General features: G+C 33.7%; 2 protein-coding genes across 9 annotated transcripts in view; one reads left to right on the top strand and one right to left on the bottom strand.

The window, feature by feature from the left end:
- The window catches only part of LOC103572914 (probable G-protein coupled receptor B0563.6), a 138,546-nt gene that overhangs the window by 24,099 nt on the left and 89,201 nt on the right, over positions 1–25,246 (bottom strand). Inside the window, exon 2 of one of the 8 annotated variants that reach the window (XM_053737875.1) lies at positions 19,817–19,973. The exons of the other annotated variants lie outside the window; for them this stretch is intronic. The gene's annotated coding sequence lies outside the window, so the exon portion shown is untranslated. The remainder of the gene's footprint in view (positions 1–19,816; positions 19,974–25,246) is intronic. 8 annotated transcript variants of the gene reach the window in all.
- LOC128667657 (uncharacterized histidine-rich protein DDB_G0274557-like) lies at positions 19,226–19,900 on the top strand. The gene has a single exon (XM_053738716.1). It carries the CDS (start codon positions 19,226–19,228, stop codon positions 19,898–19,900), a length of 675 nt encoding a protein of 224 aa, XP_053594691.1.

The raw sequence follows: 25,246 nt of genomic DNA, 5'->3' as shown, positions 1-25,246 counted from the left end.
ATAATTATAATTAATATTGTTATATTTATATTTATTATTATTATTATTATTATAATTATTATTATTATTATAATTTTAAGTATGAAGAATTATAATAAATAAATAATTGCTTGTGAACAAAAATTTTATTTGGCCTTCATATACCATTCTGTAAGTCACTCCGTGTATTTCATCCGTTGCACAACTAGCCTCATACCCTTGCTCAACTAGCCTCATTAGTGGGGCACGTTGAGCAATTTGGAGCACCCGCGTATTTTCGGGAATAACTTGGAAATTTGCAATTGGATCGTTTTTGGGTTGCTAGACCATTTGAAGAAGACTAAATTATGAACCTAACGACATGTCACTCGATTAAATCCGATACACAGTCTTAAAGTAATGGAAGCTCAAAGAAAAAAGTGATCAACTAGCCCCGCCCTACCCTATTATTCGCGATTACAATTGATTTCGGCGTTAACTTGATATTTCTAAACTGACTGACACAATATTTACTAAACACTAGTAATATAATTAATAAAATAAAGTGTGAGGACACTTGTACAATTAAATAAAAATTAATAATAAAGTGTGAGAACCCTTGTGTATAAAAACAATAACTAGTACGGAACTTATGTAGAAGTGTGAGAACACTTGTAAATGAAAAACTAGTATGGAATTAGTGTAAAGTGTGAGAACACTTGTACTTAAATTTTCTCATTCTTACTGACCCAGGACTGAGAACTGAGACTGAAACTCTGTGACTGAGAAACTGCTACTCCAAAAAACTCTTCCTATGTTTGATTTTGCGGCCCTTTTTATGTGTTCTATTTTGTCCTATTTCGTCTATTGTTTGGGGGAAAACTGTGTCCAATCGGAGTACAGTTCCTTTTGGTCCTTTCCCTTTCCCTATGAATTTTCTTCGGGAAAGTGATAAGGACACGCCTGAATGCGGGTCTATGTGCGTGCGCGACCACACATACACCCACATGTACAATATTTCATTTAAGACAATAATTTTTAATTTATTTATAATATTGAAAAATTACTAATATACTATTTACTATTTCAAAATTATTAATTTTTGTATGTGATTATTATTTGAGTTGTATAAATTTTACTTATTTCATTTATATAAAAATTTAAATCTAATCACATGAATTTTATTTATTTAAATTTAATTAATTTATTTGTGATGATTTTGTTTATTGCCAAAATTACTTATTCATTTAATAAATTTCATCATTTATTGGCGTCTCGCCGATTAATGTATTCATTCTTATAAATTTACTAATGTAATATTATTAGTTTATTTGTTTAATTAATAGGAATTATTTATTTTAATATTATTTATTTAGATACTCTTCTTAGTTAAATTTCTTCATTTAGAAATTATTTATTTGAATTTCCTTTAGGTAAAATTTATTTTCGTATTATTTATGTGAATATTTTCGCCAAAAAATCTTTTATTTAAAATTTATTTCATTTAATATTATTCTTTTTAATATTTTGGACAACGTGTCATTAAAATTATTTCTTTGGGTATCTATTTTACGTTTACGTAGACACCGAAATATTATCTACAAAAGTTCACTTACAAATGTAAGATCTTATAAGATTATGTACTTCGTTTATTCTATTTATTAAAAAATGAGTCGCTGTTAACATTCCTTCTAAATATTTTGCGTACGTTTCTGTAGATAATCGTTTAATTGTTTTTTAAAAAGTATTTGCAGCTGGCCTTTGGGCTTTTTCTCTATTGTGACCCGAGGGGTCATTAAAAATGTATTTTGTTGTTTGTTCTAATATTTTTACGTGCGTCAGAGCAAACGAATTTACTAATTCTAAAACTTTTTTTTTACAACTACATTATTTCTTTTCGCTCTAGAATTATTAAAGAAAAATTAAAATTTGGTCACGTAATTTTAATAAGAAAATAAAATTTAATATAAAAAGTTCAGCGTCTGTGCTGGACGTAACAGTATGAAAATTTAATAAACAGATAAGCAGATTTTATAAGTCGTTTATTAATATCTCATATACTGGCAATGGAAAATCTCCTATATTGTATAATCCCGTGAAAAATAAATCATACATGGCCGCATATGGCTCATATATATGAAGCATATATGGCCATAGATGGAGTATAAATGGTTTTGTATGATTATTTGGCCATGCAAGACCGTATTACAAAAATTGGTATGCCCATGTATGACCATACATGCTCCATGCATGGCCATGTATGATTTATTTTTCACGGATATATATATAGATATATATGTGCTGGTTCGGCTTCACTCCGTGAGATGGCATTCATAACTTGCGCCTCTTGCAATACCTCGTCCCTATGCTTGTTTCAATATATAACATTTCCAACATGTAACTTCCAACACGGCGTTTTAGGTGAGGGTATACGATTGACACACCTAACTGAGAAGTCTCAGCTATCGAATGCTTAGACGAAACGCCTCTCACCCCACAAATACCTTTTTCCATCTCGCCTCTTCCCATTGTGACTCACAACGCTTCATTCTTTGGTAGTTGGCGACTTAGGCAGTGATTATTGCACTCTAAACCTAAAGTATCGTCGCCAAATATATATATATATTCACATTCCGTCTCTAGCACATTCGTAAAAACATTGCAAGATACACCGCTGAACTACGAACAAGCTTCCAAGCGATTTTCATTTTGTATACTTTCTTTTTACTGAATTGATTTCGTTGGTTAAATAAACCACTTTGGCAACGATACTTTAGGTTAAGAGTGCGATAATCGCTGCCTAAGTCACCAGCTATCATAGAGTGAAACGTTGTGAGTGATAATGAGAAGAGGAGAGATGGAAAAAGGTATTTGTGGGGTGAGAGGCGTTGTGCCTAAGTTGCGATAGCTGAGACTTCGCTGTTAGGTGTGTCTATCGTGTACCCTACCTAAGACGCCGTAATGAAAGTTACATGTTGAAAATGTTATACATTGAAACAGGCTTAGAGACAAGGTATTGTGAGAGGCGCGAGTTGTGCATGCCATCTCGCGGAGTGAAAATGAACCACCACGTATTTATATAAGAATTCGAGATGACTATAACAATCTCTTATAAACAGGATGGTGTAGTGTAAAAAAATAGGAAATTTTTTTAATATCACTAACAGCATATTGATGATTATATTTTGCTTTTTCGAAAGTGATTAGTCGTGATGATTTAAAATTGAGATTGGATAGATCTGTAAACATGACACTGTGGTTAAATTCACTTTACTTTGTCATGATGTTTTAAAATTGAGATTGAACAGATCTCTGAATATTCCTGTTGGGAATAACCCATCATAACATTAACGTTTTTTGTTCGTATTAATGTCCTCTAGTAGAAAAAGCCATAAAAAGTCACGGAAATAATTTATTTTTTCGAGTTGAGACCCATATTGGGATAAATTTAGATGAATGGAGCAAACTGAGGATGAAACTTTCCATGGCTTTCTATAAAGGGTAGCCCTTAACTTTGCTCCTGTTAAGAATACCCCACCATGACATCAAGTTTTTTGTTCATAATAATGCCCTCTAGTAGGAAAAGCCTTAAAAATTCCTCTAAATTAAGAAAATACTAATTTATTCTATACCGGGAGTATAACAGTAAAGTTGGAGTACACCAAGGTCACGGAAAACAGGGTTAAACGTCCTATTTATCTTCCTATGACTTCAAGAGCGATTTGAAGTCGATTTTCTAAGAAATCGATTTTTCTTTAACTCTTGCTCATTTAGATTCAGAATGACATTTAAATCAAGATAATACGAATTTATTTAATATCGTTAGAAAAACAGTTATTTCTAACAGAAGCAAAGTTACGGGCTACTCTTCATGAAATGTCATCTCCACCCATGTCCACCTATCTCCATTTTCTCGTTTTGTTTCTAAGTTTTTTCGAAAAAAGTTCAATTTCCGTTGAAAATGGTAAAATAAAATTTCTAAAAAAAGTTGCAGTATACTTAAAAAAATAAAATTTCAAAATTGTTAAATTTTTTATTTTATCAAAATTTCATAGTTACAAGTGTTAAACGTGGGGGTCTCTAACGGATTCCCCGCCTCCTCCCCGCGCCCCGCCCTACGCCGAGTATTCCGAGCCTCGGCCTCCTCGTTTTATTTTGCCATATCAACTTGATTTAAAATTCTTTTAAACAAAGCGAATTTTATCGCCGAAACTATCGACAAACGAAAGGTAAAAAGTGTCGGAGGGAGAAGCAAAAATTTTTGGGTATCCAAAAAAAAATAAATTTGGGGGGTGGGGGGAATTTTTTTTTGGAAAAAAATGTCGACTTTCGAAAAACATTTAAATAAAAATCCGAGATGATTTTCTTATTTTCGGTGTAGTATCAGAAAAAGTGGTCAAGGAAAAAAACTCTAAAACTGTTCAAAGATAGTTGGAAAAAAGTCTAAAAAAAGTTTGAAGAAAGTCTAAAGAAAGGCGGAACCAAGTGAAAACTGGTAAGAGCCGGGAACGGGAATAACGTGGGAATCTGACCCAGTGTCTCGCATGGGGCCTTCGGCGGGGGGCGATCGGCCTTCGGCCACCCGGGATAACCGGCCTTTGGCCGAAAGACACTGGGCGGCCTTGGGCCGCCCTGATTGTAGCCCGCAGAATATTTGGTCACGTCCTCAACTAGGTGGTGTCCCCTAGGAGACGTGACCAACCTGATGAAATAAGTGCGTGGTCAATTCATTTCCCAACAGAAGAAAAGTTACGGGCTACTCTTCATAAAATGTCATCTCCACCCATGTCCACCCAATCCTAATATGGGTCTCAACTTGAAAAATAACTTATTCCCAGGACTTTTTATGGCTTTTCCCACTACAGGAAATCATAATGACGAAAAAATGTTATTGTAATGCTGAGTTATTCCTAACAGAAGAAAAGTTACGGGCAACACTTTATAAATCGTCATCTCCACCCATGTGCACCCAATCCTAATATTAGTCTCAACTTGAAAACTTAAGTATTCCCAGAACTTTTTATGGCTTTTCCCACTAGAGGACATCATAATGAAGGAAAAATGTTATTGTTAAGCTGAGTTATTTCCAACAGAAACAAAGTTATGGGCAACTCTTCATAAATCATCATCTCCACCCATGTCGACCCATCTCCACCCAATCCTAATATGTGTCTTAACTTGAAAACTAAAGTATTCACAGAAATTGTTATGCTGAGGACATTATAATGAAGAAATAATGTTATTGGTATGCTGAGTTATTTCCAACAGAAACAAAGTTATGGGCAACTCTTCATAAAATGTTATCTCCACCCATGTCCGGTCATCTCCGCTCATGTCCGACCAATCCTTATATGGATTCCAATTCGAAAAATAAATTATTCCCAGGACTTTTTATGGCATTTCCCACTAGAAGACATCATAATGAAGAGAAAACGGTTTTGTTATGCTGCATTATTCCCAACAGAAAAAAGTTACGGGCAACTCTTAATAAAATGTCATCTCCACCCATGTCTACCGAATCCTAATAAGGGTCCCAACTCGGAAAATAAATTATTCCTAGGACTTTTTATGGCTTTATCCACTAGAGGACATCATGATGAAGAGAAAATGTTTTTGTTTTGCTGAGTTATTCCCAACAGAAAAAAGATACGGGCAACTCTTCATAAAATGTCATCTTTACTTGTAAATTATCAAATTTGACACAATTTGTACAAAATTAAAATTTCAATTTGACATACTCGTCATATTTTCGTACCTTTATACTCTTTAGTCCACTACCAAGACCTATGTCACATTTTTATAAGCTATAATATAGAGTAGTTTTGTCCTTTGTACAAATGAGGACTCATAAGTAAGGCTGTGCCTACACCTTTTTGTTTTAGACTACTACTCTTAATAGTACGAGCCGGCGTCAAAACAAATTGCTGTTTTCAGCTTATTAGTATACAAGTACACGAAGGCGGATACCTTCCAATGTACTTTCAACAAAAAATATTTTTCTATACTTGTAAATTATCAAATTTGATACAATTTGTACAAAATTTGCATTTTAATTTGACATACTTGTCATATTTTTGTATTTTTAGGCCCTTAAGTCCACCACCAAGGCTTGAGTTACATTTTTATATGCCATAATACATAGTCATTTTGTCCTTAATAACTATGAGGACTCACAAGTAAGGCTTTGTATAGACCTTTGTGTTTTAGTCTACAATTCTTACTAGTACGAGCCGGTGTCAAAACAAATTGCTATTTTCAGCTTATTAATATACAAGTATGAGGAGGCAGATACCTTGCCATGTACTCTCAAAGAAAAAATATTTTTCCATAGTGGTACACTGTCGAATTTGATACAATTTTTCCAAAATTAGAATTTTAATTTGACATACTTGTCATATTTTCGTATCTTTGGGCTCTTAAGTCCACTACCAAGACCTATGTCACATTTTTTTTAACTATAATGCAGAGTAGTTTTGTCCTTAGTACACATGAGGACTCATAAGTAAGGCTGTGCCTACATCTTTTTAGTTTAGACTACTACTCTTAATAGTACGAGCCGGCGTCAAAATGTATTGCTTTTTTCAAATCATCATCATACAAGTATATGGAGGCGGATACCTCCCGAAGTTCCCTTAAAAAAAATATGACAATGTGATTGTGTAACAAAGTGAAGATCAAGATGGGAATCGTCATGGTATTCACTGGGATACTGGTGATCATCTTTATGAATCATTGTAACCTATGGTAAAACAACTAGTTCAGAATGCGCGATATTTTTATGTACAAGGGCCAACAATGCAAAAACGACTCGAAGAAATGATTGATTATGCAGTCCCAGTTATTGGTTTAGAACAAATGAGATATTTTTCGATTGATATTCTCGAAAACATAAACAGACCTCAATGTGCATTCAGATTGAACCACACCAAACTCGGACATTATGCTTGTTCATATGGAACTGTTCAGCAGCTAAAACAATGGTTTTTGAAATATTGGGGCTGTAATCAATCATATGAGAAATCAGTACAGATATTCTATCAACTATCAGATTTGAGAAAAATGGATGAAGCTGCCATCGCTTGTCTTGACGATGTGTTCATTCTCCAATTCGCTCGATCTCAAATACGATTTGTCTGGGATAAACTACCAATTAATTTAAAACAGAACTTTAAAATTATGGACTATAAGTTTTGCATTGAACATAATTCTATTACAAGTCTTGATTATGATGTCCCAGGAATTTATCTTTATCCTTACAAAAAAGATTGTACTAAGTGTAAAAGACTAAAAGATGCATTAAAATAATTATAAATTCATACTTAACATTTGTTTCAAACTTATATAATTATATGTACTTATCATGCTATATTAATTAATTAATTATGTGTATTGGGTATAAGCAAAATAAAATTTATTAAAGCATATTTTTAATTGTGAAAAAATTTATTTATTTCTCTCAACCTTGTTATCTAATACAATAATTATTAAGTTAATTTTCTTACAGCACTACTCAATGGATTATATTTAATAATACGATCATGCAGAATTAAGCAGTATGCTGATGTCTGACCGGGAAACTGATCATTTTTATTCAAATTCAACACGAATGTCAACTGGTCCAGATTTGATTGATTCATTTTGTTTTGAACAATCGATAATGTAGAGTGGTGCTTCTTCCAAAAATTCTGATTTAGTCAACAATGGTTCCGGCTCTTTATTATAGTATGACGTTTGAAAATTAGTAAACATATCATACAATAAAGCATACTGATTGCGATTAATGTTTAGATCCAAATTTCCATACGGATAAATTTAAGAATTGAGAAAAGCTTTTACATCTCAGATATTACAATGATCAAAGTGACTGGAATTTTTCGTCACAATATTTTTTCTTCCAGTTTGAAATTCCAGAACCAAATATCGTGGTTTCTCCAATTGCGCTGAAGTTTTGATAGGCCAAACATGTTTCGTTGTTTTCGGAAGTAGTGGATATTCATATAATTGCCATGTACGGTAGCTTAATGGAATAGCTGGATCATTTGCGATAAAACTGAGTGCTTGAATCTTCTGTTTATCCGACATTGTAATGTATGGTACATTCCATTCCACTTTATTAAGAACTATTTTAACTTTTTCAGCAGCCTCTCGAGCAGCAGGTGTATGTAGATATGAGTTAATATCAGTGTTTGATCTTATGAGAATTAATTCATGCTTAGCATTCATAATAATCCGATTATAATCTTCAGCGAATCCAAGTAATAAACTCAGCGGTATAGAAATATCAAAATATCCGTCACCATTAGTCAATTTATCATCATGTAACGTATACCGTAATTAATTTCCGTGACGGAGACGCGGATCAACCGGTAAACCGTATGCGGTCACCCACGTGTAAAAAAAAGAAAAGAAATAATAATAGATAATACAAACAAAAAAAATTAATAATATTTAAATATTCAAAAGTATATATGAATAAACAAAATAAATTTAAACAATAAACATAAAATAAATACTGGTTGTGCCTGAACCAGCTCCTCAGGCTGGGTTAGTGCACGCAGGCGCCAGACCGTTTATCCTAAAACGGACAAAATTTAATTCAGGGGAAAATCTGCGAGGAAAAATCCGAGCAAGTGACTCACGACAAAGCGGACAAACAATTGAGAAAAATAAAATGAATAATAATAAAAAAAAAAAAATAGTAAATATATAACAAATAATTATATTACAAATAATAAATAAGATCAGAAAAATGAAATAAAGCAGTAGGAAAAGATCCAGGGAAAATAAATATTAAATTTTCCTCGACAGCTGTTGGTTTCCGAGTCTTTAATTTATAAACAATATAAAATTATAAGTTTTCACAATATTTGATTTCATGTAAATTTAGATCAATAATGACACTTGGTGACTATATAAAAAAAAATACAATTATATAAACTCACTACTCAAAGTAAATACAACTAAATTTAATTGAAAATATTAATTTTGAGATTAAATAAAGGAAACCAATTATTTCATCCGAATGTATCCAATATAATAAATAATAATAATCTCTTAACTTTATTTTACTCTCTCAGCACTTGCGAGAGGGAGAAAGACACGGAAGTTATCCTCACTCACACTCAAAAAGATAAATTCCTCAGTATTAAACTAATTTATGATTTATAAAATATAAAGCTGAATTATGATTTTAGTATAAAAATATCAATAATAATTTTAGACCACTGGGGTACATAAATAAATAAATCATAGAATATAAAGTTACTTAATTATTTTAAATAATAATAAACATAAATAATAATTGATAATATCGTACAGATATTTTAAATAAAAATAATAATTATAATAATTCGGGAATTTTTCATCCGAGTGCTGACATCAGTACTTGAGGAATTTACTCAAGCACTGTATGCGCTCTACAGCTATATATACTATACGTGTATATATAGGTATACCGGCAACGCTTTCCCAACGCTGCACTCAACTCATATATACATATATATATATATATATATATATATATATATATATATATATATATATATATATATATATATATATATATATATATGCGCAATAATATCCGAATAAATCCACCAATAATAAACAATAGTGATAATTAACAATTACTTATAATATTTACTTTGAGTAGCGAGTTTATATAATTGTATTTTTTTTTTATATAGTCACCAAGTGTCATTATTGATCTAAATTTACATGAAATCAAATATTGTGAAAACTTATAATTTTATATTGTTTATAAATTAAAGACTCGGAAACCAACAGCTGTCGAGGAAAATTTAATATTTATTTTCCCTGGATCTTTTCCTACTGCTTTATTTCATTTTTCTGATCTTATTTATTATTTGTAATATAATTATTTGTTATATATTTACTATTTTTTTTTTTTATTATTATTCATTTTATTTTTCTCAATTGTTTGTCCGCTTTGTCGTGAGTCACTTGCTCGGATTTTTCCTCGCAGATTTTCCCCTGAATTAAATTTTGTCCGTTTTAGGATAAACGGTCTGGCGCCTGCGTGCACTAACCCAGCCTGAGGAGCTGGTTCAGGCACAACCAGTATTTATTTTATGTTTATTGTTTAAATTTATTTTGTTTATTCATATATACTTTTGAATATTTAAATATTATTAATTTTTTTTGTTTGTATTATCTATTATTATTTCTGTTCTTTTTTTTACACGTGGGTGACCGCATACGGTTTACCGGTTGATCCGCGTCTCCGTCGCGAAAATTAGTTACGGTATACGTTATATGGCGCCCAACGTAGGGCTAAGGACTGCATCAATCAACCCAAGGAGGATCGTGCTTTTTGTAAGGAATGCCTCACCTTTTACTCTTGCGAATGTCCTGGAGCCCATGGTCGGCTACAGCTGGCTGTGCGTGACCGATGCATGGTCTGCAGTCGAAACTTGCGTGGGGGCCGTTGCCCTGGTGAACATGGTGGACTGGGAGATCAGTTGAGCCAGTTGGACTGGATCGCTTGGACGACTCCAGATGAACGGATGCGCCGTGTTTACGGTCTATACCAGATGGGCCCGAGTGACCCGAAAGTGGCCTAACTAGAGGCTTAGCCATTTGTATTTAATTCTTTGTCGTTTGTCATTTGTTGCAAGTCGCCCGGTGTCATAGTCACCCAGGGGTTTTTGTTTGGGAAAATAAAAACGGCGCAACCGATTAACTACTGAGTGCTTTATTTGTAGTAAAGTTTGACACACTTTTATCTTTCCTTTCACCCATGGTCCGAGCAAGTTGGTAAGTGACAGGTTGGTCAGCAATTCGTTGAGTTATTTTTTTTGGTTAACATTGATTTTCTTTTGATTTTGATTATTTCATTTTTTTTATATACCCGTTACAAAAGATCCAGGTGTAAGTGTTGGATTTAAGGTTTTCAGGTGATTGTGCCGGCGAAATGGAATGCAGTGTCTCACCCGTATTTTTCGGGGCGAAACACGGCCTGGTGGGGGGGGGGGGGGGGTGTCACGTAACGATTCAAATTATTTAATTTTTATTTAGTTATAAGTTGAATATTTTAATTATATATTTGAATTTGAACCGTTACGCGGGCATTTCGCCATTTCGCCGATGGAGACAACGGTCCGTGCACGGTGCTAGCACATGCGCGCTGCGTGAGAGTGAGCACATGTGCGAATGAATATTAATTTATAATTAAAAAATGCAAATACCTGATTTTTTGTATAATTTAAGTTTTTATTTATGATTTTGGAACAGTTGGGATGCATAATCCAGCGTAGCATTATGCCCCAATATAACGTATACCGTAATTAATTTCCGCGACGGAGACGCGGATCAACCGGTAAACCGTATGCGGTCACCCACGTGCAAAAAAAAAGAAAAGAAATAATAATAGATAATACAAACAAAAAAAATTAATAATATTTAAATATTCAAAAGTATATATGAATAAACAAAATAAATTTAAACAATAAACATAAAATAAATACTGGTTGTGCCTGAACCAGCTCCTCAGGCTGGGTCAGTGCACGCAGGGCCTTGGCTTCACGAAAGCCATTTTCACGCTGCTTAATGCTATACAGCTCCAATTTCGTCATAACGATAGCAGAGAAATTTGTGCTATTTTCGTGGATTTCAAGAGGGCATTTAATTTGATCCCCCACTCCCATCAATGGCAAAAATTGCGCCACCTAAATATCAGCTCGAAATTTATTTTGACGGTGAAATCCCTCTATGAAAATGCAAAAGTTCAAATTAAATCAAACGGATCCAAGTCCAATAAATTCGAGGTCACCGAGGGCGTCCTACAAGGCGAGTCTCTAAGCCCTGACCTTTTTTTATTTTTTGTGGATGACATCGTACAATTCTTTAGCCAAGGTATCGATTTACCGTTACCCGGCGGTCAATATTGTCAACTAACTGACATCCTTAGTCGGATGACAAGTTTCAATCAAATAATACATTAAACAATCGTTGGGGCATAATGCTACGCTGGATTATGCATCCCAACTGTTCCAAAATCATAAATAAAAACTTAAATTATACAAAAAATCAGGTATTTGCATTTTTTAATTATAAATTAATATTCATTCGCACATGTGCTCACTCTCACGCAGCGCGCATGTGCTAGCACCGTGCACGGACCGTTGTCTCCATCGGCGAAATGGCGAAATGCCCGCGTAACGGTTCAAATTCAAATATATAATTAAAATATTCAACTTATAACTAAATAAAAATTAAATAATTTGAATCGTTACGTGACAATCAGTTTGTAACCACTCGGCGTTTTCCATTAAATTAGCCTGTCCGGGAGTTAAAGATATATAATTCTTCATAAGACTTGTAATTCCAACATTCTTGCATCTATCAATTTCAATAGCATTCAATTCGTAGCGTATTTCTTCAAACATATGACAAATGGCCATGTTAGCCAACTCCATAGTTTGACTAACAGCAGTGCCATTTTCTTTCGTAAATCTCTTAAAAATGTGTAAAGCACTCTTACTCGAGAGAATGCATAAATTTTGGTGTTGAATACTGATTCTTATTTCATCACTATTATTAAATGTTGTTGAAGCATAAGGTTGATGTGAATGAACCTCATAGTGAGAAATCGATTCGTCGAAGATTATTGGTTTTTGGATGTTTAAGATTTCCGCCATGGTAGTATAATGCAGCACAAATTGATTTTTCTTATTTTACCGATCTTCCACATAATTTTAATCCTAGGCTTTTGAGAAATTGGGCGTTCTGAGATGGAAGCACCCTGACAGGGACACGACGACTGATGGGCTTTAGGCATGATGCTTGACTTTTATAACTGCCTCCAATTTTTTTATCAAATACAATCCCCATTATTTCACTGATTTTATATGCAATCTTATTGTAATCGTTTCACCACGAAAATTCACCAAATTCCCATCTTGATCAACAATTCGCAGCTGAAGATTGTGTATTGACTGTACTGCGACTGGTAAGTAAATGATGTGGGATAGTACTTCGATGATCTTATATCCTGGTGCAACACTTGGGGAAAACTCATGAACTGTGTGAACTTTACGGTTATTCATATATGCACCAGTAGTAATATTGCACTCAACTCGCAGTGCATTGATTTTAAGGATTTTTATTGGTAAATCGGATTTGTGTAGAAGGTATGGCGCAAGTCGACGATTTCCAAATCCCAATAATGATGCGATAGAATCCTTCGGCTCAAAATTTACAATTTGATTACATTTAATTTCACTATGTAATTCATTGTTATTTGCTTTGATACTCAATTCTACTCCCTCAGGTAATTCCTTTATTAAATACTTTTCAATGTCACGTAGTTCATAACTTCCGGTCGGTATTGTTATAATTTTATCTGCTTCCTTCCCATTTATGCTGGATAAATACAATTTATTACAACCTTCATCGATTTTAGGTATAGAATTGAATGTTAACAACTCTACAAGCCCCAAGACATAACTTTTCCCAGGCGATAATTCAATGGGTGAAAAATATTGAGCTTCCAATGTGGAGGTCGCTCCAGATAGTGTTAACGTCAACGAATCAGCCATGAATAAACACATTTATACTCGTCTTATATATTTATAATTGATTATTTAGAAATTTAAGACACAAGTGTCCACATATAACGGTATCATAATCTTGATATTTCTGATGATTATATTTCACGCTACCAACATCGAGATATTTCATGAGTTCATTTGGTGGTTGGAGGTTACCAAAACTGTCAAAATAAATGACGTCATCACCATTCTTCTTGTATGCAACCCAATGAGTTCCACCACCATTTTTATCATCTAGATTTATGATTGCTGATTCCTTTTTCCATGAACCAGATTTTGGTAAATTATTTCTCATGAAAACACCTCGGAAATATGGAATTTTTAAATTTTTTGCATATTTGATTAAATCAAAATTGGTCAGAGCTCGATAAGGTAGCGTTACATGTTTTTTGAAGGAGGACTTAAATATAATCCCATTCCAGACTTATATGATGACAAGCATAACCCTTTTCCCAAGGCTATAGCTTTCATTGTTGAATTATGCCGTTTAGTCTCCTCCAATTCACGTTTAGCAGTCTTGGCAGCATCCATAGCTCTAGCGATACCAGCAGCGCCCCCAGCTAATGCACTAGTAGCGCTTAAACCAGCAAGAATTGGTATTGAAAATGGTAGCAATCCACCTACTTTTAGTGGTGGTATGGGTAATACACGCGATGATCGTATATTTTTTTTTCCCACCAACCATTTTTACAGCTTCACGAGCGCCCCGTAATGCAGACTTAAATGAGGTGAAATGAGTACACCATCGTTCATCGTTTTTTTAGCTGATTTTAGAATTTGTCGGATGGGGACAAGTCGTTTTTTTTCTTTACTGTCTTTTTCCTCTTTTTACTATTTCTCTTAGACTTCCCCTCTTTAATTTCAACTTCTTTTTAACTGTAGCCATCTTTTTCATGCCCATACCCAAACTTCTCTTCACTCTCATGGTTTTATTGACTCCCCAAGCCACAGCTTTTTCACCAAGGCTAGCATCCTTTGCATGAAGACGTTGTAAAGCTTTTTCAGCGAGCTCTTTATCAGCCTCATGACGTGCTGCCATATTGTCAGGATTTTTAGAATAAGCAATGTCATGAGCTTTACATGCTCTGTCCAGAGGATTTATACCTGGATCACCTCGAGCTAATCTTTTCGTTAATTTTGTACCAGGTCCACAATACTGATATCCCGGCACATAATTCTATAGGTAGTTTTTTTATAACACTGTTGATAAAACCTTTGCCACGCTTAGTTTTAACTTTACTAATACGTCTGCTCTTAACCATTGCAGATCTATGACTAATCTCAATTGTATAAATACTCGGTACTTATAAGCATATTGTTGAGTCAGAATTGAGTCATCAGCAGATTAACATAGTATTTAGTGTCATCTAAAATAATTCGAAATGAAGTTTGAAAAACAGACAGCAAAATTACCTGTGATCAATTTTGATCAAATAATTCAAGGTGATAAGAAAAAAATTCAAAAACGTCATGGTTCACTACTACCAAATACTGTTCGAGCAGTCCTTTGTGGGCCATCGAACTGTGGGAAAACGAATGCACTCCTTGCACTAATTATTCATCCTAATGGTTTGAGATTTGAGAACATTTATGTATACTCTAAATCATTGAATCAGCCTAAATATAAATTCTTAGAGTCAGCACTACAGCCTATAGAAGGAGTTGGATACTTCCCATTTAATGATCATGAATCAGTTGTTAATCCAGATGATGCACAACCGAATTCGCTTATGATATTCGATGACGTAGCTTGTGAGAAGCAAGATCATGTCAGAGCATATTTTTGTATGGGGCGGCACAAAAATGTTGATAGCTTTTATCTCTGTCAAACCTATACACGTATACTAAAACATCTGATACGTGACAATGCCAATTTTCTTGTACTTTTTCGTCCCAGAAGTTGTTTTGGCGCCCCCTAGGGGACGTCAAATTAGCAAGTATCACCCTCTCCGTGGGTTCTGGGACCAGTACTTCAACCGTTAGCGGTGCCCGCATGTCTTGCACCCGTAACATGCGGCAACTCCGTGGTTGCAGGAAGCCAATAGGTACCTCTGCGTGGGTAAAGATCCTCCTTTGGAACGTCTTAAAATTCTGAGGTCAATATCCCATACACAATACTATCACTAGCATATAGTGATAATCACTCGGTAATAATAATCGAGGGCAAGTTTATTTGACTGCTGTCTTAAATCCGAGAGAGTATAATGTGGAAGAAACCCTTTTTGGGGTAACGAGTGCAGGCTGTAACTCGCCACTTATTCTTCAGCATGTCGACCAATACATGGAATTGGTACCATGGGAGACCCAATCCAAGCCCCACTTCGACCAGAGTCTCTCTATTTCCTGAGATGGGAGGAGTGTTTGGGTCCAAGTGAGGACGGTCTCGTGGTGGCTGTTGGTGAGGCACCCACATGCACTGCATGCCTAATGGGTAAGCTAATGTGAGCTTATGCTCACATTTCGCTTTTATAATATTATGGTAATGGATAGGCGATTACGCAGCGCGAGTATGCCCAAAAGGGCGTGGTATCGGCCTCCCGTCAAACGGAGGTAGACCTAACCGTCCCGTTACATTAATTAATTAATGTACTTTTTCGTCAAGATGAAATGAATTTGAAGCACATATATGATGATCATGTGAATACAGATATGCCCTACAGTGAATTCAAAGATTTATGTTCAGCATGCTTGAATGATAAGGAAAGTGATAATAAACACGAATTTGTTGTTATTGATAAGGATAGTGAATTAAATGATGGACGTTATAGAAAAGGTTTTGATTTTTTTATAAGTATAAATTAATCATACTCTATACAAATTGACCCAGTCATAAATAACATTCAAGTGTGCAAACATGGCGTGTAGAAATATTTCTCAGCAGAAAGATATGCTGCTTCAGATATCCAAAGTTAGTGATGCAATAAGACAGAAGCATAAAATATTAAAAGTTGATAAAGATACTTCTGAACAAGCTGCAAATGAAATGTTTAAACCTATAGTGACGCCGTTAAAGACATTAGTTGAGAATTCTACAGTTTTGTAACATGAAATTAAAGAAGAAGCCGTGGAAAACTTTCCGTTAAAGAAACGCGAACATAGTGACTATCCAAGTAACTATCAAACTGTTTATTTAAGGCTTAGATACAAGATTTGGGATTCGTAAAAAAAATAATCAATCATTTTTTGGAAATTCACCTATCCAATTTGGTGATAATACAATTTCAGTGAATCATCAAAGTTGTGTCTTATCACCGGGACTTATAGAATTATTATTTAAAAGTGATCCACATGAAAAATCTATTACAAAAAATGATTTAGATGTATACCATAAACTGATCATTTCCACAAACACACACAGGAAAAATTATGAATCCGAAAGAAGTCTTTACGTTGAAAGGAGTTCTAAATATATTAAATATATTACTGCCTATGTTCAGTCACCAATAAAAAAAGGTAAAGGACTACCAGACTTAATGACTGTTTCAAAGAAGCGAAAATATGTCGATTATATTTATTAGGATGATCCTAATAAACTCGTAGATCGCCTTCGTCTATTGATGGCATCTCAAACAGCTGGCAACTCTAGCAATTCACATGAGATAATTTCAATTATTGAAGAGCTGCGTGAAGCTGAAATTATTTATTAAGAAAGACATTGACAATAATTTATCATTTATAACATAATATTCAAGAAGAGAGGGTCATCAAAATGGATATCGATATATTTGGACGTGTATCTCCCCAATCGAATCAGACACAATTTAAAGGTTGCAGTAGTGGTGTTGGACCACCTGGAAAACGTTTCAAGTTAACAAATGATGGGCAGTTCGACTTAGAACAAAAGAGGTTATGTAATGTTGCTGAACCTAAGAATGAAAGTGATGCAGTCATACATAATACTATGAAAGCTGCAATAAACCATATTGACGATAAATACAAAACTGTAAGCCAACAAGTTGATAACCTCATGAAGACATCTAATGTCGAGCCAATGGACCAACTGAAAATTGCAATAAAACAGGAATTAGACAATGTGAAAATAATTAGTGAATATAATAAATATCGTATAACTGATCTTGAAGATAAAATAACAGTTGAAATAGTTAAGCTAGAGGATAAAATGACGAGTAAAAATCCAGACCTCATTATTGAATTGGCAACCAAAGTGAATGCATTAGAAAAACTTGTTAGTGAACAGATTCAACATTTCGAACAGCTATCAACTCGTGTAACAACAGTTGTGAGATCTATAGTACGCGATACTCAAACTATAGCGGATACTGATCGTAGGCTATTTAAACTTGAAACACATGGAAAGTAAGAAGAAAGTCATAGCTCAAGAGCTTCACAAACCAGCACGAAAAAATTATACTCGTCGTCATGTTGACATTCGAGGACTCGATGAAACTTGGCAAGCTCATTTGGTAGAAATGATGCCATATAGTTCTGTAAATAGTACTCATAAAATTTGAAGTAAAGAATAATTTAAATTATTCTATAAAGTAATAATTTTAGTTAAAGAATTTTTTAAATTATTTATAGAAGATGGATTTTCTATATCGATGAACATTTAATACAAAAAATTTTAAATAAAGAAAAATAAATATTAAGAATTTATTTCATTTGATGTATAATTTTTCATTTTTTATCGAATCTAAATGTATTTTTAAAACTCCATAAATATTTTTTCATAATGATTTGATTTTACATCTACGAACAAATCATTTCTATCAATCAAAGTTTTACTCATATGAAAACAGTTATATAAATTTAAAAAAAATTTTTAGTATATAGTGGGGTTCAAAAATATGCTTCGAAAAGCATGAGATATACATCCTATACTAGAAATAGTACTTTTTTATACATGGTGGGGGTTGAAAAGATGTATATTAAAACTTATAAGACAAACCTTCTTACAGGTAAGTAATGTACAAGTGTATAGCGTGGAGTAGACCAGAACCCCTACTTAGATATGGATAAGAAAACTGTAGCTCCATCCGTTTTTATGGTCAAAATTTAAGCAATAGGGTATCGTCCTAATGAGATGGGATGGTTAAAATTTTGCTACCTTCTTAGAGATTTCCAATGTACAAGTTTGTGGCAAGGGCGGATTAGGGGCCCTACTTTGAAAATAGATAAGAAAACTGTTGCTCCACCTGTTTTATGGTTAAATTTCGAGTGATAGGTCATTGTCCTAATGAGGTGGGTTGGTTAAAATTTTGTTACTTGCCACTGACCATACAAATATCGGCTACAAACACTGCAGAACTCAGTACAAAGCATCTTGTCAAACTACTTGTGCTTTGAATTTCATTGGCATTACGTTCGTGAATAGATTTTTATATCTATACGATAGTATTTCCATTAAGAAGAAAAATTGGTTTTTTTTTTTTGCATTTCAAAAATACGTTAATATTATATCCAAAAAGATTGAAAAATGGATATTAATAACGTAAGTATAATATTATTTATTATTTTTTTTTTATTTATGTATTTCGATTTATAATATGCATTCAACTTATCTGTTTATTTCGTTTCTTTTTTAGATTTTCACTGATTCATGTTACTTGCCAGTAAAGTGGGTGAAAAAATTCGGGTTAGCCATGCTATGGTAAACTCTGATGGGTGGAGTGTGGCGGCACATACAGTCTGGAGAAGATTGCTTAGAAAAAATTTATTTAATTGATGAACAGAAGATGAGGATTATGCAACTTGGAGCAAGCATCTGGTGCTTTTTTATGGTTGAGGACAACGATGACGAGGAAATTTCGCATGCAGACCTGCGACAAATTTCCCATGACTACAATTATTTTTATTTGGATGCGATAACAGCCCGCTGCATAAGCTCCACAGTCTATCGTGAAGGATGGCCAGGAGTAATAGTCAATTTCCTGAAACCTAGTGAAGAACCGATGACCATCGAAGAAGACATTGAAGTCATCACGCTTGATAATAATGATGATGAGGATACCGAAAATGATACAATAACTACTGATGGCGAGGATGAGGACGAGGATGGCAATGACGATGTTGATCTTTTCCGGTATCACCTCCACCGCCATATTTACCGCCACCATCATACTCATCATTATCATCGATGTATACAATGCCTCAAACATTGTATATACCATCAACATCATCGTATTTATCAACATCATCAGGCCCATCATATGTGTCGCAGCCATTACCATCAGTACCACCATCATATTCACCACTACTATCATCATCGTCATCACAACAGTCATCATCATCATATTTGCCATCACCAGCAATACCGTCATATTTACCGCTATCATCATCATCTCAACAGTCAGCATCATATTTGTCGCAACCATTGTTACCAGCATCATATGGTCCACCACAATCACTGATTCCATGGGCATAGTTATCGAAATGAATTGGTTTTGATGATGCCAGCTCCACATGAACCAGGGCAGCAGCCACCTCAACATCAACAAGAAAATTATGATTATGAACATCATTAGCAGTATCAGCACCACTACCACCACCAACAACAACAGCAATATTATGATAATGGGCGCTACTATTATTATCAGAATGAACAGTTTATCCAAAATAATTTTTTCAATACGCATAATGATGACGAGGGTATGGACAATCATTTTATATAATAATGTTAGTATTATTATTGTTATTATTATAATTATTATTGTAAGTGATTTTCATATTAGACTAAGTGTATTTATAATTAAGCATTTCTTGAAATTTTTTTATAATTATTATGTAGTATTATTTTTTATATTTTATCATTTTAAAAATAATGATTACTAACTGGTAAATAATTTTAAGTTTATCCTAAATTTATGCATACATTTTTTTTGTAAAGTATATTAATATTTTTTGGTTGAATAAAAAAAAATATATACTTTCATTAATATTGTATTTATTTGATCATTTATATATACATTTCGTAAAGTAAATTGAGATTTTTTGATTGAATGAAAAATTATATATATATAAATGTATTTGCAACATTGCTGTAAGATATAATAGTTTAAATTATCTATAGAAATATTTACTAACTATCTAATTTATATAATGTTTAGAAATCATGATAATACTTCTAATTTATTAATCACGATAAGCCATTTCGGAGTCATTATATTCACCACCGAAGAAAGTGATGTAAACCTTATGATATGGTATAGGGTTGAGCAAATCTTCGAAATAATTAGGATTCTTCGTTATTAACGCTGACGTTCTTCTTGGTAAAAATACATTGAATTCGTTATTGATGGATGCAACAACTCTTATTCCGAATTTCGTATTGACATTTTTGAAAGCCGTTAATTGATAATGTCCATTTCTCTCCAATTCGTTTAGCTTTTTAGTAGGTAAAAATACTGGTAATTTGATGGCCTCATTAACCTTCGAAATGTCCATTATTTTTCTAAACAAGTATTTCAAATATTACAATTACGGTTTCGAATTTTGAATATATTTAATAGTTTTGAAAAATAAAAAAGTATACCTGATTAAGAAGATCAATAGTGCACTACTTACAAAAACGAATCTCCTAACAACTGTAGAAAATGTAGCAAAACCCAAGTTTTTATAATAGCGATCCCCACTAAAAAATGCCTCGTGTTGGGGATTTCTACGAAAAAAATTATTTGGGGGGTATAAAGTAAAAAATAATTGGCCCAAAACCGGTTAAATCAACCGTTAAATCCCCTACTTCTGAAAAAATAAAAAATATTCTCAGAAAAACTTTCAAATTTTTGTTTATAAACCGCCCCTTTACAGCTGTCAAAAGGTTTAGAACGATCCAGAATGGAAAAAAATATATCCCCACTAATTTATGCGTAGAAAATTCAAGATAATTCTCGAATGTTCAATCCCCTCCAATCCTACGTAAAACAGTGAAAATTCAAAAATATGTTTACTAAAAAGTTCTTGAATATCCACTAAGTCCCAAAAATCTGCTTTTATCGATCGGTGGAAACAGGTCCCAACAAAATCTTCATTGCCATTATCAAGTTGCGATTAAATCTGCGTTACCATGATCAGGGTTCAACCAAGCCTGCATTATCATGAGCAAGTCCCAACAAATCTACATTATCATCAATGAGAATAAAGGCCCAAAATATCGATAAAATTAATCTACATTACCGATAACAGCCCCTAATATCGATAAGAACAAATCTACATTACCACATATATGAATAATGGTCCCAAATATCGATAAAATAAATCTACATTAGCGATGACAGCATCAGATATCGACAAAAACAAATCTACATTACCATATATATGAAAAAAGGCCCAAAATATCGATAAAATAGATGTACACTATCTACAACAGCCCAAAATATCGATAAAAACAAATCTACATCACCAACGACCGTTACTTATCATGAGTCGATAAGGTAGAGCGCTGTTTTGATTTCGGGGCCAAACCCCTCTTATTTAACTACTGATGTGCCTACACCTTTTTGTTTTAGACTACTACTCTTAATAGTACGAGCCGGCGTCAAAACAAATTGCTGTTTTCAGCTTATTAGTATACAAGTACACGAAGGCGGATACCTTCCAATGTACTTTCAAGAAAAAATATTTTTCTATACTTGTAACTTAACAAATTTGATACAATTTGTACAAAATTTGCATTTTAATTTGACATACTTGTCATATTTTTGTATTTTTAGGCCCTTAAGTCCACCACCAAGACTTGAGTTACATTTTTATATGCCATAATACATAGTCATTTTGTCCTTAATAAATATGAGGACTCACAAGTAAGGCTTTGTATAGACCTTCGTGTTTTAGTCTACAATTCTTCCTAGTACGAGCCGATGTCAAAACAAATTGCTATTTTCAGCTTATTAATATACAAGTATATGGAGGCAGATACCTTGCCATGTACTCTCAAAAAAAAATATGTTTCCATAGTGGTACACTGTCGAATTTGATACAATTTTTCCAAAATTAGAATTTTAATTTGACATACTTGTCATATTTTCGTATCTTTGGGATCTTAAGTCCACTACCAAGACCTATGTCACATTTTTTTTAACTATAATGCAGAGTAGTTTTGTCCTTAGTACACATGAGGACTCATAAGTAAGGCTGTGCCTACATCGTTTTCGTTTAGACTACTACTCTTAATAGTACGAGCCGGCGTCAAAATGTATTGCTTTTTTCATATTGTCATCATACAAGTATATGGAGGCGGATACCCCCCTAAGTTCCCTTAAAAAAAATATTTCTATATACATATCCGTCGCCAGAGTCTACGCGAGCCTATTAAGCGAATTCTATTAAGCAATCAATTCTATGTATTTCATCTGGGCACGTAGTTTGAGCTCGAAACCAATTCAAAATGTATGGGTGTCGAACAAAGAACTCAAAAATCAGATCACTAAACTTGGCCATAAGGACAGATAGAGAACGATTCAGTTAAACACATTTAGCTACTAACTTCACATACACAAAAACGTATACTGTACCGACTTCTTGGATGAATTGAGGTTTTATAATGCAAATCCCCACTACAAGTTTTGTAAAAATTGGGGGAAACAGATAAATATTAGATATAAAGCATTAATTTTTAGAAAACAGATGATTCATTTGTTATAAACAAAAAAGTAAAAGTTGCTTAAGATAAGTAAGGTACACATACATCAATAAGTGAAAAAATACGTCATTTGTTATAAGAAAATCTCCCCAACCTTCCACATATCTCAAAGTTTAATCTTAAAAACATTTAAACAATACGATAAGAACATACGTCATTTTTCCCACCTAAATTTTGAAAAATATCCCCACTACAACGCCCTCTATATCCTTATTCATAAACCCTATCAATCTCATGCCCCCCACTCTATATCCCCACATACCAACTCCAAGCAGTGCCCTCTATATCCATAATATCAATCCCATACCCCATAATCCAGGCCTCAATCCTACAGTATCAATCTCATATCCCCTTCCTAATCCCACATCCCCCTTTTTAATCAATATCCTCCCCTTCCCTCAGGCCCGCTCCCCACCAAATCGACTAAAAAAATGCTACTAGTACCCTTTCTCGGATATCGGTATAGAAGATCTATAGAATGTACTACTAGCACCCCTATTTCGACTGTCGGTATGGAAGATTCTCCCGGGGCCCACTTATTCATTATGGTATTGCAGATCCTTATTGTGGGAGTGGAAACATCCCCGTATAACTACTAATATTTTTTTATACTGAGTAGTGATTATTTGTGGATATATTTTAAAAATCATGTAATAATCCATGAAAACGGCCTTAAGAAGAAAATAAATCTAATTTTTTATTTTTGAGATAATATCAATTTTATTGAACAATTTTGTATATCTTACTTTATTTACATTATCTATAGTCCTTTTTACGACCTGTCAAGCGCAAGTATAAGCGTCATTTTGAAAAGGCGGCAATATGAAAGTTTCGGGCACTTTTTATGATTATGGCCGGACAACAAGTATCTTTACCTTTATGACCAGTGCAATTAAACGAAATTTGATTGATGTTACATCTTTAGTGCATCCTACAATAGAAGCCCATAATTGTGTTCAATCGCGACGATGGTTAAAATGCCATGGTTGTCCTCAAGGTGTAAATAAAGCTGATTCCCGTCTGGCAGAAAGATGACATACAGAGCTCATAAAGATAACATTTTTCTGATCTGATATCCGAAATAGTTATTCCGAAGATAAGAGAAAGATACCAGAAAAGTCTCTTACGCGCCATCTGAGAATATTGTCACGATTGCAGATCGTGATGGGCGTAGGTACGATATTCGGATAAAATGTAGTGAATGAAAGGGTGCTTACATTGATCAAGGACCGATCCTATGAGCTGGGCTCACGTGACCAAATGCTCAGTTTATTCTATTTTATATTTAATTCGCGCCCACACAATATTGTTGAAGACAATATTGATAAAACCCAAAACGATTTCCAATTTATTATGTGACTGATCTAATTTCACAATCAAACGTCGAGCGGATAACGTAAGATTGTGTACCTCCTACTGTGAACTATCGGTCTGAGCGGCTAGACAGGTAGAAAAATAAGGGATAAAGGAAGGTGGGTTGCCGAAAAGCCTCGTGAAGCTAGTATCTCATTGTTAAAGTAAAATTATCTGATAAATAATGTTTTCCAAGCGTTTTATGTCAACGAGTAATTATTGATTAAAGACTCAATATTCTCAAAATACAAAAGGGTTACAAATGGCAATAAATAGTAAATATAAAAGTAAATGTTTCATGCATATGGGTTACAAATATTTCGGAGTATATAAAAATAAAAATACCAAACAATGGTTACAATGTTTAAAAACTTACCCTAAACAGGTTTTGGTGAGGTGTCAGGACTGTCAGCAGTTACACAGGACACTTATTCACAACGCGTTCTCGCGGTCAATTAATGTGATTACAGTTTATCGAATTATTTATTTATTTGTATGAATTTCAATGTTTATGCGTTTTTTAAATCTCTGTAGGATAAATTAAAATGAAGGTATTCGCGCCTCTCGCGGTAAAATAATTTAAATGTATTCAAATTCTTCGCGTCTTCCTGGTAATATAAATTTATAAAATCTTCGCATATTTTCGCGGTAAAACTATTTCAAAATTTTATTCAAATTCTTCGATTTTTCCCGGCAAAATATTAATCAAAATCTTCGCATTTATCGCGCTAAAATAATCTTTGATTTTTCACGTTTCTCGTGGTAT

Source organism: Microplitis demolitor, chromosome 4 (assembly GCF_026212275.2).
Source record: "Microplitis demolitor isolate Queensland-Clemson2020A chromosome 4, iyMicDemo2.1a, whole genome shotgun sequence".
NCBI classification, from domain to species: Eukaryota; Metazoa; Arthropoda; class Insecta; order Hymenoptera; family Braconidae; genus Microplitis; species Microplitis demolitor.
Note: the sequence above shows the minus strand (reverse complement) of the source record. Positions and strands in the feature narration are given on the sequence as shown.

Bases quoted from the DNA above. Each gene is read 5' to 3' on its own strand.
- LOC128667657 (XM_053738716.1), top strand. From the start codon at position 19,226: ATGAGGATTATGCAACTTGGAGCAAGCATCTGGTGCTTTTTTATGGTT.